This window comes from Eucyclogobius newberryi, unplaced genomic scaffold (assembly GCF_026437365.1).
Source record: "Eucyclogobius newberryi isolate DKJ021-1_F unplaced genomic scaffold, fEucNew1.0.hap1 SCAF_21, whole genome shotgun sequence".
Taxonomy (NCBI): Eukaryota; Metazoa; Chordata; class Actinopteri; order Gobiiformes; family Gobiidae; genus Eucyclogobius; species Eucyclogobius newberryi.
In genome coordinates this window covers 24,068,546-24,085,211 of record NW_027315846.1, presented here as the reverse complement: position 1 = coordinate 24,085,211, position 16,666 = coordinate 24,068,546, and the positions used below count along the sequence as shown (strand labels likewise).

The 16,666-nt window shown below is 42.6% G+C and overlaps 1 protein-coding gene across 1 annotated transcript in view; it reads left to right on the top strand.

Moving 5' to 3' along the window:
- The window catches only part of pcnt (pericentrin), a 46,123-nt gene that overhangs the window by 19,419 nt on the left and 10,038 nt on the right, over positions 1-16,666 (top strand). Inside the window, exons 14-47 of the mRNA XM_072457862.1 lie at positions 257-336; positions 490-763; positions 825-925; positions 993-1,104; positions 1,523-1,649; positions 1,724-1,843; positions 1,925-1,979; positions 2,057-2,149; positions 2,248-2,359; positions 2,431-2,471; positions 2,542-2,673; positions 2,745-2,979; positions 3,055-3,172; positions 3,370-3,823; positions 4,237-4,425; positions 4,555-4,626; positions 4,696-4,800; positions 5,380-5,532; positions 5,877-6,023; positions 6,743-6,903; positions 6,977-7,149; positions 7,231-7,397; positions 8,048-8,210; positions 8,290-8,532; positions 9,319-9,551; positions 9,621-9,728; positions 9,907-9,927; positions 10,196-10,432; positions 10,511-10,684; positions 10,782-10,934; positions 11,241-11,417; positions 11,508-12,524; positions 16,085-16,234; positions 16,323-16,476. Coding sequence (XP_072313963.1) covers positions 257-336; positions 490-763; positions 825-925; positions 993-1,104; positions 1,523-1,649; positions 1,724-1,843; positions 1,925-1,979; positions 2,057-2,149; positions 2,248-2,359; positions 2,431-2,471; positions 2,542-2,673; positions 2,745-2,979; positions 3,055-3,172; positions 3,370-3,823; positions 4,237-4,425; positions 4,555-4,626; positions 4,696-4,800; positions 5,380-5,532; positions 5,877-6,023; positions 6,743-6,903; positions 6,977-7,149; positions 7,231-7,397; positions 8,048-8,210; positions 8,290-8,532; positions 9,319-9,551; positions 9,621-9,728; positions 9,907-9,927; positions 10,196-10,432; positions 10,511-10,684; positions 10,782-10,934; positions 11,241-11,417; positions 11,508-12,524; positions 16,085-16,234; positions 16,323-16,476 — 6,051 coding nt within the window. The remainder of the gene's footprint in view (positions 1-256; positions 337-489; positions 764-824; positions 926-992; positions 1,105-1,522; positions 1,650-1,723; positions 1,844-1,924; positions 1,980-2,056; positions 2,150-2,247; positions 2,360-2,430; positions 2,472-2,541; positions 2,674-2,744; positions 2,980-3,054; positions 3,173-3,369; positions 3,824-4,236; positions 4,426-4,554; positions 4,627-4,695; positions 4,801-5,379; positions 5,533-5,876; positions 6,024-6,742; positions 6,904-6,976; positions 7,150-7,230; positions 7,398-8,047; positions 8,211-8,289; positions 8,533-9,318; positions 9,552-9,620; positions 9,729-9,906; positions 9,928-10,195; positions 10,433-10,510; positions 10,685-10,781; positions 10,935-11,240; positions 11,418-11,507; positions 12,525-16,084; positions 16,235-16,322; positions 16,477-16,666) is intronic.

Genomic DNA, 16,666 nt, shown 5'->3' with positions numbered 1-16,666 from the left:
TCTGGTCCAAATGGAAAATGTCTTCCCCTGAACAGGAACTAAAACAGTCCCCAAAGTGTTGCCCCAGTCCCTAGTTCCTACTCAGTTCCTGTCCACATTTGATGTACCAGGAACTAAAAAAAATTCCTTCATTACAAAAAAGCCTAAACATTTTGTCAAAACGGTCAAATATTTTAACCTAAATATGAATTGCCATGCAGCTTATGTCACATGCAATATCTGTAAACGATGCGACTGGTCATTTTTGTTTGTGCAGATAAGTTAAAGCAGCAGCTGGATGAAGATTTTGAAAAGGAGAAGACGTCCCTGGAGGAGAAGGCGACACAGGAAATGCAGGTCAGATCGGACAACCAGAACTTGCCAGAATTTTTGATGTTTATGGTAGAAAAACAATATTATTAGAGGTTGCTTAAAATCAAGAAGAAAATAAGAAAAAAACAAAAAAAAACAAAGTATTTACCTAATATAATTTGCTTCGCTCTGTTTTAGTCCCTGGTGTCACAATTGGAGAAAGCCTCTGCGTCCCAGTCCAATCTCCAGGCAATGTTCACAGAGACCGAGGAGAGGCTGAACAAGACCCAGGCAGAACTTGACAGCACCTTGGCCTCTCTGGACCAGACCAACCAGGACCTTACCGAAGCCCAGGCTGCTCTGTCCCAGGCCCGGCTGGAGCTCCAAGAGTCTCAGGCCAAGCTGGAGGATCACCAGAAGAAACTGGCAGAAGAACTCGAACGAGCCTTGTCTGAAAAAGATGCTGCTACTCGTAAGTGCAAACCAAAATAGTTTTATGTGTGTTTATTTAGATGGTAACCTGTGTGTTTTAGGTTTGCTGGAGGAGTTGGTTTCCAGTCATAAAGCTGTGCTGCAAGACAAGGAACGGCAAGTGCTCCTCCTACAGGACAAGGAGGGGGAACTGCAGCAAGAGGTAAACAAACAAACAAACAGTCTAATTTGTTCTCATCAGAAGTGACTTGACTAAACTTTTGTACTAGATTTCGAATTTACGAAAGGAAAAGACCTTATTGAAACAAAACTCACAGGAGGAAGTGGGTCAACTGTGGACTCAGCTGGAGAGCATGAGAACTAACCGTCAGGAGATGGGAGGTAGGTTCAAGGCATCACAGGCTGCAATCATTAATCTGAATAATTGTGACTAATAAATAATTGTAATTGTATTTTGATTGTTATTTTTAATATATACTCTTAAAACGCACCTAAAGACTAACATTATTAAATCAAATGTCAATAACAAGTCTCTATAGTATCTATGTAGAAGCCTTCAGTCACAATATTTCAACCTTTTTTATTTGGTAAAACATGCATTTTAAAATTATTTTTTGACTAGTCCATTACTAAAATAATCGTTAGTTGCAGCCCTAATGAACAATGTGATAAAACATACAATTCTTATTAAGTTGTTAAGTTTAATTGACTTGTTTAAATTATTAACATTTGCATTTTTGACATTTTGAGATAGAAAAAGTTGGTTAGTATGCAGGTACATTTTGGGCTTGTGTTTCAGAGCTAAAGGAACAGCTGCGTGCCCGCTCTGCACAGGTTGAGGACATAGAACGCTTAAAGGTAGATTTTAAAGATCAAAAGCGTGAAATGAAACGACAGAATGAGTCTGAGCTGGAGAGCCTTAGGAGGTAAGAACCACATCTGTCACACTGCACTTTAATAGTACACATGTGCGCAATACACCAACACCCAATGTCTTCAGATACTTTGAGCAGAGGTTGCAAGGAGCTGAAGAGGGCTATCGAGAGGAGATCGCCCTGCTGCAGCTGAGGATGGTCGAGGGGGCAATGGAAGAGTCTGTGCTGAAGACGGCCAATTATGGGTACACCGTCTGCCACGTACTGCAGGGGAAAAGCTAATTTCAATTCTTATGTAGACTCATTTCTGTTGCATTATTTTTTAGTGAATATTCAAAATGTCCTGCTGAAGAGGAAAAGGATAGTGAGGGTGAAGAAGAGGTGAGGATTGAGCTTCATCTAAAGAGCGTTAACATTTCCAAAAGTGTGTGTGGGTTATTAACTTGTCCATTTACAAGGTAATTCCCCATCAGCTGGAGGAGAAGCACACCATGGAGCTGGCTGAGCTCAGAGCTTCTATGTCCGAGGCTTTTAAAGAAGAACTACGACAGGTCTGAGGCATTTGTTGTGATTCTAATTTTATTTGCAGTCAACTTGACGAGGTATTGAATGTCTTTGCTCACGGTTGTATTTAACATTTCCATTACAGGTGCGCTGCGACCTCACAGACCAGTACTACAAGGAACTTATGGAGATGAAGTCCCGACATGCTTTAGAAATGGAGCAGCTCAAAGCCAAACTTTCTGAAAGCCACTTAAGAGGTACCAATAAATGTTTGTAATAGAACATACATTAAAAGCATAATTCTACCTTATCTCATGTGTTGTGTCAGAACTCACCAGACTCCAGTTGGAGGCAGCCAGGCACGCAGAGGTACTTTCAGCCCAGTATCCTCCTCATCCTCCTCACACAGGAATATCAGAACTCATCTCTTCTCTTCTAGGCGGAGGCTGAGCAGAGGCTGTGGTGCCTCACTGAGGAGCAGAGGAACAGTTCCAGTATTATCCATGCTCTGGAGAGTAGACTGTCTGCACTTAGTAACCAGCACAAGGCTGATTTACAGAGCACACTAAAGGTACAGGCTTCCTCTAGTTAGTCACAGTTTTCTGCACAATGAGATGTTAATCACAGTTTAACCCACTGCAGTTGAAAGAGGACTTCACCGCTGAGCTGGCTCACCTGGAGGACGCCCTGCAGAAGGAGAGGGAGGAGATGCAGAAGAAGCTGACCACACTCAAGGAAGAGCTCCAACACAAGCATGAGTCTGAGCTGTGTGCTCTGAGGGACGAGTTTGGGAGGGAGATAGTCTACCTTGAAAATGCACTTGAAGAAGAAAAGAACAAACTGAAGTCTCTACAAGCTGCTCTAGACTGTGATAACAGTAAGAATTTACTACATTTCTCACAGATAAATTTGGAAGCAGTTCCTCATTCTAACATCCCACTATGTATCTCAGGCCCACAGCTCCTGAATGTGCGGCAGAGACTGGAGGTGCAGTTTGAAAATGAACTGCAAGGGGCAAAGAGGAGCATGGAAGAAGAGATCAAAAACAAGCTACAACACGCGCGAGAAGGGTAAGCATTTTTCTTATGATCATAGGTGCTGTTGCAGTTCATACTACTCATGGCTTTTACGCCTTTTAAATATTGATATACTTTTGGGGATAATGTTTTTTTTACATTTTTGAGTGAAATTTAACTTGAAATCCTGGTTCGACAACCTAGTGCAACATACCTATAAATACCATACCCATAAATGTTTTTATATCCAGGTTCCAAGAAGAAAAGGCTGCATTAGAGCATAAGTTATCCCAGAAGTATGAATTGTCTTTGGCCAACGTAAAGGAAAAGCACAAATCTGAACTGGCCCAGGAGAAAGCCAGAGCACTGGGCAAACACTCACAGGAGATGGACGCCCTCACTGCCAGATACACGGGGCAGCTGGACGCCCTCAGTACCAGTCACAGAGATCAGCTGGCAGCCATGGCCGCTGAGATCCACAACAAGCACAACGCAGAGCTTGTTGCCTTGGAGGCGGCCCTCCATTCACAACGAAAGCGCGACCTCGGCAGCTTAGAGGCCGCCTTTCAGGAAACCAGCCAGGCCCAGCTTGAGGCTCAAGAGGCGGAACTGGAACGCAAGCACCAGGAAGAGAAGGACGAGCTGGAGAGGAGAATGCTGGGCAACATGGACACTCTGGAGACCACCTATCTCAAAGAAGTACAAGTAAGAGAGCACGTTTTTGTTTAGTTTGTGTCTGGGGAGTTTTAAACTTTACTTTTAATTGTGTCTCGAGGTGGGCAATATATCGAGATGTTTATAATGGCATGTTGTTTTGAAGATGTGCACAATTTGAATATACAATATATTATTGGTACAAAGAAGGTCAGAAGGTGTTTTGCACTTTTCTGACTAATTTAATTCACATTTGGCTGATGATGGATCCTAAATTAATACATTTATAGACATGTTTTAACATTTCTGTTGGATTTACATAATATTGTCTAAATAACATTATTGGGATACTGGGAATGTCAATATCTCCTCTACCCCCAAGTGTGTCAACATAAAATAACTTAAGTGGTATCCCAAAGAAGTAAAGTTCCTCTAATGTTGATATGCTTGTATTTTCCCTTCAGACCTTGCGGGATGAAATGATGCACCTGGAGGAAAGGCACTGTCGAGAGCTGATGGGGCAGAAATGTGAACATGAGCAGACGATGCAGCGCAGCCTGACGGAGCAGCAGCAGCGTCTCCGAGAGGAGCTGAGTAAGCAGCTCACAGACAGGATGGGTGCCATGGCTGCGGAACTCAGCCAGGCTCACAAGGTAACAAACTAATCTGGTTGATCTTTTTAGATGTAAATATAGCGTTCACATATTGACCAAGGGCTAGAAGAACCTTTGTTTTTGTCAATATACAGCCATTTAAATAAAGTTGACTTTTTTTCTTTTTAGGTGGAACTTTCAGCCCAAAAAGAATCCTTAGATACTGAACACTGTCAAGCTCTTGAAGCCCTTAAGGAACAAGTTAGTTTGTACTTTGTGCACAGAGTCTTCTTCTGTGATTGTCATTATTAAAATCCTCTACTTGAATAGGTTTTGGAGCTTGAGCAACAACACAGTGCTGCTCTTCAAGAACTTACAAGCACGTACGCCGCTGAGATCCAACAGCTCCGTGAACAGCACCAAGAGCAGCTCCAGGTCTGCTACGTCCCGAGTTCTTATGGGGCAAATTTTGAGAATTTGTTGTTGTTTTGACACTTGAACTTGAAAGTGCATATGACAGTTTTTGTTTTTTGTCTGGTGCCTTGGTACCTTTTGATGTTTAAAAATATAATGTCATATAATGCAGGTATTTGCACGCAAGGAACAGTTTAAACATTCATTGAATCAAATAAAGTTGTTTGAAATTAATTCAAACAATACAGTTATTATCCGTTTTTTGGCCTTTGTTTACAGTATAGTTGCTAGGTAACGGTTACCTCGACAAATGTCACATCTGTTGCTTATGTCCAAAGTGCATTTAACAGATTTGGCTACTCCTTTCAAGACAGAAGAAATTGTCAGGATATGGTCCATGATGATTTAAATTGACTAAACCTAAACCTGAATTATTTAGTAATCCACATGTTTTGTCTGTTGCTTGTCACCCCATCAACATTGTTTATGGCCTTTCTGTACACCAGGCATTTCTACATGTTTTCTAAAAGTATAAACAGGCCCAGTGAGCATCTGGCCGGCCGCGGTATTAAACAAATCCCTGACATGTGTCCACTACAGGAGCTGAAGAATATCTCTGCTTGCGAGCTGGAAGCATGCCGCCGCGAGCTGGAGGAGTCGTCGTCCAGGCAACGGCAACATTTCAACGAGGAAGTGGAGCTCCTCAAGATCCAATCAGAAGACCGGCTCCAGGGCAAGGTTACTCGGATCAAGGTAACTATGTCATGAAATACACATGTTATGGCATTTTTAGTAATCAGACAAATTTGCTTGTTTGAGTGATTATATAATGCTGTGTGGATTATGAGGTTGTGGTTCTGAGGAGGGGTGAGGGGCATTGCTCTCTCTAAGCCTCAGCTGGACCACTTCATGTGTAGAGTTCTTTCCCTTTGGAGCTTTTATTTAAACCCAATTTCCACATAATCCTGTTCCCTAAAGTCCTCTTGTCCCTCCGACCATTCTGATTCTGTTTTTTGAGTCGTTCATGTCTGGAGGAAGACAAAAATAAACTCCTGGATATTTGGCATTTTTAATCCTGATCCCTGTTTTTCTGGAAGACGGAGTTTGAAGAGCAGAAGGAGGCGGAGCTTGAGAAGTTGAGGCGGAGTCATACCTCGGAGCGGGAGGAGAAGGAGAAGAGCTACACCAGCAAAATGAGCCAGCTGACCGCTCAGCTACAGCAGCTGGATGCTGTGGTGGCTCAGGTATAGCGCCTCAAGTGTCGGTTCACACACTTGTAATAATGTGTTTGAATTGACTTGCAGCAAATCAGTTGAAATATTATTTTTGTTTAATTTATTTCAATTTGTTTTTTTGCTAAGAGTCAGTTCCAGCCCTTACTAACATTAACTAGTGTTATTTTTAAATACCATATTTGCCCAGTTGAAGGTCATAACATACTATTAGTTTTCTTTTTTTCTTTCACCACTAACGCAGTAATGCATTTTTAATACATTACACAATCTTTAACTTTTGGATATGTATTTGATTGAAAATTTCACTGCAACAAAAGCTGACAAATCTCTATTTAATCAAAGGTTTAGTCATCTGATAGAGCTCTATTATTTTTCTTTTTGATAATGTACTCTTTGTTTTCACTCAATTACTTTATGATGTTGTTATACATAAGATCTTACTGCCTCTTGTGGTTGGGATTAAATGCTTGAGAGGTGGGAGGGGGTTGTTGTCATGGCAACGCAATTGTTTTGTTGAAGCAGGTGTCTTTAGGAGAGGTGCTTGATGGGGCAGGGCAGAGAGAGGAGGGAAAAGGAGAGGGAAAGAGCGGCATAGAAAAGCACAGTGTATGTTCCAATCAGGTCTGAACTGCTCTGTCTATGCCGTGACACGCTGACTGTATAATTTCCCAAAGGACTAAAGCTTGATATCGGCTGCTTTAACAGTTTGCTTGCCTTGTTTGTTCCAGCTCCGAGAAGAGGTTGGCTGTCTGCAGGGAGAACTGGAGGGTAAGCGCTCGGAGATGGAGACCCTGGACACCCTGCTCCAGCGCAGAGAGCGGGAGAGCCAAGAGGGGGGCAACCTGCTCAATATGCTCACGGGCGACCTACAGGCGGCTAAAGGGGAAAAGTATGTCCTACACCGATGTAGCTTTGAAGATTGCAGGTGTTGAAATGTCATTAAATGTATTTATTTTTCAAAGGACTACTTTACTCACCGCTAATGAAAAGCTAAGGAGGGTTGTTGTGGAGCTGGTGCGGAGTACAATCGCAACAGAGGAGATGATTGGACAGAAAGTTAGTGCACACGATATCACCTCAACACAAGGAAAACGTAGAAGAAGTTCAACAGGAAACAAAGACATACAAGAAGCAGGTTGGTTTATTGTCATTTCAAGTATTGTAACGTTTTTGTGGAGATTGTAACGCCTAATAGTGGCATTTCTATTCCTAATAGACTTGTCTTCAGAGGACTTGGAGCTCTCTCACACTCTCTGCGAAAGCCTGTTGCTGTCTGATACAAACCTGACTCCTGAGGGTGAGGAGGCTGCGCTCTTGGCCAGTGGAAGGCTTCACCGCGCTGTGGGGACACTGCTGGACCTGCTTAACCACGCCAACACACAGGTACTCTTCTTTAGTCTTCTCAATGTTCTGAACTAATCCAGTTCCTTTTTAATAGGCGTTATAGAGAAAATACAATGTAGATTAAACATTTACATTTACAGACCTGCAATAACCATAAAACCAAGGAGGTTGTAGGGTTGTTAAAGGTGTAAAATCACAGATGCTGGTTGATAATAAATCACCATCTCGAAATTAGAAACTTGTTTAAACGAGTATTTATACGCATGAACAGGACAAAAATGTACCTTTCTTCAATGGTTGTATACTCATTTTGACCATTAGACCACATAGTAATATTCAGGTATATACTAATATTTTGCGTTTGTAACTTAAATTCTATTGTCAACAAAGAGTGTGTTCTATTATCATGTAATGTATTTTCCTTCACGATACTAAAATGACCATTTTATTTTTATGCCAACATTAGGAGTTAGTGTAAATTTATTGCAGAATGTTTTGTCTTGATTTGAAATGAGTTGAAACATGTGAGAATAAAATGTTACGACTGACTCACGTGGATTTGGAGAGTTCCACATCTGTCATTTTGTGATGTTGTATATTCCTGACATCGCGGCGCCTTGTTAACCGCATTAGAACAATTTCTGTGGCGTATTACTCATCCATTACACTCACTACTTTTCTATTTTTAGCTGGAAGAGACCCACAATGTGCATCTGTCCCTGGAGCAGAAGTTCACTCGGGGCAGGGATGACTCGGCTCAGTTGGTCGAGCAGCACAAGCTCCTGATAACGCAGCTGAATGAAGAAGCCAAGCAGAAGAGCCGCCTCCAGCTGGATCTGCACAAGGCGGAGGGTAAGCTCTTATTGCTCCATGTGTCTAGACGCTCCGTAGCTTTTCTGACGCGCTTGTCTCTTTTATTCGATGATTTTAGGACTTCTGCAAGGTTTTGTGGCCGAGAAGGCGATCCTGGAGGAGGCTCTGCAGCAGAAGGAGACCCAGGAGGAGAGGCTGGCAGAGGAACTGGAGGAGCTGAAGGTCAAACTACACCAGATGCAGAACCTCGACAAAGACCTAGAGATGCTCCGATGCAAGAACCAGGAACTTGGTGAGGAGCAGGCCATTCTCCTGCGGCAAAAGGAGCACCTGTCAGCTGACCTGGGAGAGAGGGAAAAAGGTGAATACGAGGATATATTCCCATAAATGTGGATACTTGTTATGTTTGTGACCATATATTTATGTAATGTCTGCTCAGATGCGTCGAGCCTCCATAGACTTTTGGCTCAAATTAGATCATGGCACAGGTTTGTGGGTCAGGGTGAAGTGTTGTGTTAAAGGGGGAGGATGAGATTTGCTGTGGTTGAGTTTGGCTTTAATATGCCGTTTGGCTACCATGTGTTTTTTATTACGTGTTGTTTTTTTTATGTACTTATTTGAGCTTACCTAGCATACTTTTCCATATTGCCTTCTCTTTTTAATCCTTGTATGTTTATGCTTTGTTATTGATCAGATTTAACTTCACTTTTTACAGTATGTTTTGTTTGTTCCGTTACTAATCAATATTGTATCTATAAAAAAAAAATCACAATACAAACATTTTAATTAGTATAAGATTACATGGTACTATAAAGATAGTGCTATTATTCTGTGTTGAACATTGCTGTTTGTTTTTAAATCATTGCTTTATCAAGTATCGAAATCATGTTTGAAGCAGCTTCATAAAGAAACTAGTGTAACATTTCAAACATTGAAAATGTAGTAGGGTTGTGTGTTTTTGTGGTGTTTGTTTTTTAAATGTTTTTTTTTTTTTTTTAATGGTATTGCCCTATTTTCTGTGTTGTGGTTGAATTAATCTTTTCTGTGTTGTGGTTGAATTAATCTTTTCTGTGTTGTGGTTGAATTAATCATTTCTTATTATCTTTCTGAATTTTAAAAATGTAATCCATCTTTTGCACCTCTGTAGCTTTACTGGCAGAAGTGGAGCATTTGGCACAGGACAGACTGGACTTGCAGCGTCAAGCGGAGAAGGACCACAGCTCCCTCTCCCAGCGTATCCGAGCCCTGGAGAGGGAGCTGGAGGATCAGGAAACCAAGAGTCTGGAGACGGAGCAGCACCACAAGACCCTCACGGAGGACCTGCACCAGAGAGTCCAAGCGCTGGAGAAGCAGCTCAAACACAACAGGCAGTTCATAGAGGTGAGTGTAACATAGAAATGTAATGTCAAGTATTGGGCATCATTAATCAGTCCTAATATTGTTTTGTAGGAGCAAGCTGTCGAGCGAGAGCATGAAAGAGATGAGTTCCAACAAGAAATAACACAACTGGAAAATCTGCGAAGGCAAACACCTGGCACTGACAATAAAGGACACAAGGTACAAGCATATTTTAATGCTGCATAATATGCATTTAAACTGTAATCTTGTTTTTTTTATTTTGTATGTGAAACTGAATAGATTTAAAATGCCAACATAGACAATAAATTGATGTGCTGCATACTTTATTCCTAATCACTGACTTTTGTTTATTCCTGTCTTGAACGGATTGCTGTAGTTTGAAGACATGGTTTTTCAGGTATGGCGTCTAACTGTAATGTTCCATCTGCTAGTTCATCTGACTGTGGCATGCTGTGTCCTCCTCTCACCCCTAATCGCAATCATCCTCATTCGTTACTTTTGCTTGATGCCCGTTCATTCATACATACAATATTCTTGCTTGGAGTAGTTGTAGTTGATAATCAGTGGCTGCAAATCCAGCATGGCTTGGCTTGAGCTGTCAAAATCCCATCAACAAGTGTTTGGGTTATAAAATGTAAACTCTTCTTCTCTGCCGTTTTATGCAGGTGGAAAATCTCCAGGCTATAATCAAAGACAAAACTGAGGATCATGCCAGTCTGCTTGCAACTAACCAGCAATTCCAGCGTGATCTTGTAGAACGCAATGAAGAAATCGACAAACTGGCCGGTAGAATCCGAGAGCTAGAGCAAGCCTTGCTCAACAGTGCAGAGACCAGCAGAACTGTGAGTCAACTGGAACAGGACCTCCACAAGGCAGTGCTGAGAGAACAGGAGCTTACACAAGTATGAGAATAGACCAACACGCAGTGACATAATCAAAGAAATTGTTGTCATGTTGAATTGACACTGTGCCTTTGACAGGATAAGCAGGCCTTGGAGCAGCAGCAGCTGGCTAACAGGCTTCAGATCTCTGCGTTGCAGTCCACTCTGGACGAGAACAAGCACAGTTACCAAAAGAACAACTATGACCCCACGCAGGAGCTGAGGGAGGCACTGGACACGGCTCAACAGAACCTCCACAGCAAGGAGCAAGAGGTCTGCACAGCCTTCGTTTCATCCATTAATGAATGCTCTGCTTTAAACAGAAATGTTTTTGTGTATTAGTAATGGTACAATGTGATACTTTTGCAAGGTGGAAGTGCTGCTTAGTCAACTGGAGACTGTGGAAAGTGACCTGAGCATCAAAGAGGCTGAGCTGAAGCACCTCACTCTACAGCTGGAGGTGATCACGACTCGGAACACGGCTCATGTTAATGATCTCCAAGAACAAATTACACTTCTCAAGGTAATTCCCTGTCAAAGAAAAGCAAAAATGATATTTGAAGTTTGAGAATGAGATGAATGGCAGATGTTAAGACAACATATCCTTTTTTCTTAGTATTCAGTATTTAACTCTATCAAACGTAGATCATTATTTTACATTTTGTTCATTGTAAATCGCAATATTGATTTTAAACTGCAGAACTGAGCCTCTTTATACTCAAATGTCACTGTATCAAATGGTAGTTTTTCGTAAAACGTCCCCTGTATCTAAATGCTTGTGTGCATATTGTGAAGTGGTTAATGGCCTTACTTTGCTTGCCCCTTGTAGGAAAATGTATCTGCGCTCACTATACTCCAAGAGCAGAGGGAGGAAGAGCCCAAGGACGAGGAGACAGCGGACACGTTTCCCTCAGCTTTGCTCCTGGAGAAGAACTTGGAGATTGACCAGCTTCATAATGAGATCCATAGACTGGTGCAGGAGCTGGAGCAAAGTACTGAAAACAAGGTAACGCACGTTCTTGATGGTGTAAATGTGTGGCTAAATCTAAACTCTTAAATGCTTTTGCTAATGTCCCCAACTTCTCTGATTGCGAAGGATTTGGAGGTGGGACAGCTTCACTCTCAAGTGGAGGACCTCCGCTCTCAAGTGGAACACATCCAATCTGAAGCCCTCCGAATCCGCCACGACAAGCAAGAGGAAGCGGAACGCCTTCACGAAGTCATCAGCACTTTACAGGCCGAGCTGGCTACTCTGGGCCCCAACCTGCACGAAGTCAGCGACTCCCAAGACGGCGATAGCATCAACCCGTCACCCGCACCGAGCCCCGAGCCACAACACTGCACCATCCAAGAACCGGAGAAGAAGACCACCAGACCCAACAATCTCAAACAAGAGCTGGGAGTCAGCTATCCTGCATCAACGCGCTCTCTACGATCCCGTCTCAAAGCTCTTCAGGGTCGATTAGAAATGGCAGTGGCAGAGAAGGAAGGATTGGAAAGGTTATTGCACACTCAAGAGCAGGAGTACAGAGGGCACGGAGAGGAGTTCGCCAAGAGGCTCAAATTGCAGATGGAAAAGGTAGAAGAACTTCAGGGTCTGTTAGATGGCAAAAACTGTGAATTGGAGCAACTTCAAATCCGATTGGACGAACAGGGAGAAAGGTTGAAGGTGGTGGAGCAGCAAACGACTGGTTCTAAAGCGCAAAATGGCAATGTCCTCTGTGAAGAAGTTGACCAACTCCGTTCTTTGGTTAAGGAACTCCAAAGCAAAGACGAGGAGAAAATAGAAGAGATTAACGCCTTCAAATCAAAGGAAGAGGGTATGAAATTGGAAATGGGCGTTTTAAAGAAAAGCAGGGTTGCACTGGAGAGGAAGATTCAGGAGATGGAGGTCCTCGTCGCTGACGAGAGGAGCAAAGTGAAATCACTGGAAACCGCAACAGAAGAATTAACCGCACAACGAGATGCACTGAGGGGAAGGGAGGCGGAGCTTCTGCAGGAAATTGAGAGACTTGAACAGGAAGTGTTAGCGATGAGGGGGCGTGTCCAAGAGTTGACGGATGAGCTCAGGCAAAAGGAGATGAATCAGGAGGAGGAGCAGAAGGAGGTCCTGGTGAGTATTTAATTTTTTTGCAAAAATATCTAATAGATATTTAATCTAATTGCAATACTAGTCAGAAAAATAGCTAAGATGTTCTCTTTCTGCTCCTTTTTGATTGTGATGATGAAATTCAGTTGACTTGAAGTAGAAAATTTAGCACAATTGAAATATGAAATGTTTCAATAAGTTGATTCTGTTCAAAGTTGTGCCCTGGATAATTAACAAAAAGACTGAACTTGGCCTATGAACTGACAAACATTACAGGGTTGGCAGTTTTTACGCAGAATAAAACAGTATATTTTCTTTTTTTCCTAATTGCGTCCATTTCAATTAAATTTCAGTTAATTGTGTGGCCTTATTGAAGAACTTTTAATTGTCTCTTTGATATGGCACGTTGTATGACTCTGCCCCCTTCCCAGTGAACCTGTTTTGAATCATTTATTTTAATACATAATAGTTGCAAGAAAAAAAATGATGGATGGAAAATGAGGTATAGAGTATGATATTAATTATAGTATTATTAATAATACTGTGGCATGCTTTCAACTCGTGTTCCATAATGCATATTACAGGCTTGTGTGTTTTAGTTAAAGGACAATTTTTTTTAACACATTATAAAATCGACACTCAATTGGAAGCTTGCGGACCGAATCTGGGCCACTAGGCAATATGGCAATATGGGCCATGGACCCATAAGCAGAGTTTGTCCTTAGTACACTATGTATTCAGTTCAGGGTTAGGGTTAGATTCTGTGCTCTAGTCCTGGCCCTGGTTCAGATGCTGTGGTCTAGTCCTGGCCCTGGTTCAGATGCTGTGGTCTAGTCCTGGTCCTGGTTCAGATGCTGTGCTCTAGGCCTGGTCCTGGTTCAGATTCTGTGCTCTAGTCCTGGTCCTGGTTCAGATGCTGTGCTCTAGTCCTGGTTCAGATTCTGTGCTCTAGTCCTGCTCCTGCTTCAGATTCTGTGCTCTAGTCCTAGTTCAGATGCTGTGCTCTAGTCCTAGTTCAGATGCTGTGGTCTAGTCCTGGCCCTGGTTCAGATGCTGTGGTCTAGTCCTGGCCCTGGTTCAGATGCTGTGGTCTAGTCCTGGCCCTGGTTCAGATGCTGTGCTCTAGTCCTGGTCCTGGTTCAGATGCTGTGCTCTAGTCCTGGTCCTGGTTCAGATGCTGTGCTCTAGGCCTGGTCCTGGTTCAGATGCTGTGCTCTAGTCCTGGTCCTGGTTCAGATGCTGTGCTCTAGTCCTGGTCCTGGTTCAGATGCTGTGCTCTAGGCCTGGTCCTGGTTCAGATTCTGTGCTCTAGTCCTGGTCCTGGTTCAGATGCTGTGCTCTAGTCCTGGTTCAGATTCTGTGCTCTAGTCCTGCTCCTGCTTCAGATTCTGTGCTCTAGTCCTAGTTCAGATGCTGTGCTCTAGTCCTAGTTCAGATGCTGTGGTCTAGTCCTGGCCCTGGTTCAGATGCTGTGGTCTAGTCCTGGCCCTGGTTCAGATGCTGTGGTCTAGTCCTGGCCCTGGTTCAGATGCTGTGGTCTAGTCCTGGCCCTGGTTCAGATGCTGTGCTCTAGTCCTGGTCCTGGTTCAGATGCTGTGCTCTAGTCCTGGTCCTGGTTCAGATGCTGTGCTCTAGGCCTGGTCCTGGTTCAGATGCTGTGCTCTAGGCCTGGTCCTGGTTCAGATTCCGTGCTCTAGTCCTGGTCCTGGTTCAGATTCTGTGCTCTAGTCCTGGTCCTGGTTCAGATGCTGTGCTCTAGTCCTGGTTCAGATTCTGTGCTCTAGTCCTGCTCCTGCTTCAGATTCTGTGCTCTAGTCCTAGTTCAGATGCTGTGGTCTAGTCCTGGTCCTGGTTCAGATGCTGTGCTCTAGTCCTGGTCCTGGTTCAGATGCTGTGCTCTAGTCCTGGTCCTGGTTCAGATTCTTTGGTCTAGTTCTAGTCCTGGTTCAGATGCTGTGCTCTAGTCCTGGTCCTGGTTCAGATGCTGTGCTCTAGTCCTGGCCCTGGTTCAGATGCTGTGGTCTAGTCCTGGTCCTGGTTCAGATGCTGTGCTCTAGTCCTGGTCCTGGTTCAGATTCTTTGGTCTAGTTCTAGTCCTGGTTCAGATGCTGTGGTCTTGTCCTGGTTCAGATGTAGTTTAAGTCTGATGCAATATTTTTATTTATTTAATTCATTGAAACATTTCTGTTGAAAAGTACCATTGTGAGTTGTGTGTGGATATTGGATATAAATAATATAATAGTTTGGTGTTCCGGCCCCCAGACAATAGCCCTCTGACAAATAATAATACAAAATAATATAAAAGTGTAAGGATTGTCATTTCAGTTCATTGTATACTCTAAAAAAAACTTTTTTAGTGTTTTATAGCGGTTGTTATCCAAGTGTGACATTACCCCCACCTACTGTAGTTGTACGTCTTAGACTTTATTCTTTAGTCATTTGACTTTATTCTTTAGACCGCTTTCTTGCGTCCCACCAAAAAAGTCAAATCTTGCTTTTTTATGTGACATTCAGAAAGTATGATTTCATAAAGCTCAAGAATAGTGGGAATCTTCTAGACTTTTGTGATCCTTTTAGAACGTCAGTGCTTTGTGATGGTGCCAGCGATCGTGAATAATTGTAAAATCGTGACGTTTCCTCTCATAATAATCATAACACTATAATTTGATATTGTGACATCCCTGGGTGAGATTTGTTGTTTACAATCTATACAAAATTAGATCGATGCAATCGTTTAGATAATCGATTGCATCACCTATAATTAAAACTATTGAAAATTGGCTCAAAAAGAGATCAAAACATCGAGTGTTCTCTCCCAAACAACTGTATATAGTTGATATTTCTACACTTTTGCGGTTTAATTGTATTCCAATTTTGTGCGATACTTGAACCTCAACCAAAAAATTACAGGCACTTTTCATTACATTCCTGAAAATATTGTCTGAATATCTTTTATCAAGATGCTCCAATATTTAGCTATTCATTTTTGTCGAAATTCCTTTCCGCTTAAACCAAGTTTTATGGAATTACTGTGTGCAGCAAAGAAAAGGGCAAAGGCAGGCTATTTTGAAGGCTCAAAACTTATTGAACTATGTAGTCAATAAAAAGGTTTGACCAGAAAAATATGTGTGGTTTTAATAACAAGCCTGTTGCTCATTGATGAATATTATTATCCTATAGTAGATTTGCTAAACCCTTTTCCTTGAAGGCCTGGTGTGCGTAGCGAGTGGGCTGGAGCACATCTGGATGTAGTTACAGCTGTAGCACGTCATCGGTGCTGCATTTTAAACGCCACATTTTCAAAGGAAGTTGTTTCAAAATGAGGAAGGAGAGCAGGGGGTAGCGGGTTTTGTGTGCGTTTGTAGCCAGCCTGTCCGCTTGGTTTGAGCTCTTGAATGTCTTGTGTGGGAGGACAGGGTAAGCGTCTGTTTAACGGCTTGCACAGCTCTGGACGATGTTAATGCTTTTTTGGGGGGTTTTGTGTCGTTTTTAGAACTCCTACAAACGTTTGCTCTTATCCGGTACAATCGCGTCTGTTTGGATTTCTTATAAACCCTTGCTTGTGTTGGTTTCCTTTCTTCCAGAGTCATGCTGAACAGACTTTGGCCAAGGCAGATGCTGTGCTAAAGGAGAAGGAGCTGGAGCATCAAGCGTTGTCCAAAGAGCTAAACACTGTCAAAGAAACGCTTGAAGAATCTGCAGAAAAAACTGCACAACTTCAAAGAGAGGCACAGGTGGAAATATCAGTCCGTTCTGTCTTATGTTAAGTTTGTATTTTGATAAAAGTGCTAAACCGAATTCTTTTGTCATTTTTTTTGTTAGCATAAGGAGCAGGAATTGGCTGACTTGGAGAACCATAACCAGCAGCTGAAAGCAGAGCTCCAGAGTCTGCAGGAGGATTTGGCCGCACAGGAAGAGGAACTCCAAAGACTGCGTTATCAGCATGACGTATCACAGCATCAACAATCACAGAAGGGTAGGACTCTTCTCTATAACGTCCTCTTAACAGTCATCAGTTCTACTCTGTAAACTAGCCTAAAGGGGCGCAGAGCCACGCCAAGGGGACGTGAGACATTTGTGACATACAGGAAAACTTGCTCTGCTACTGACCGCTCATGTGAAGATATAAAGCATATGCAAAAATACTGCGTGGTACGAGTCGCTCC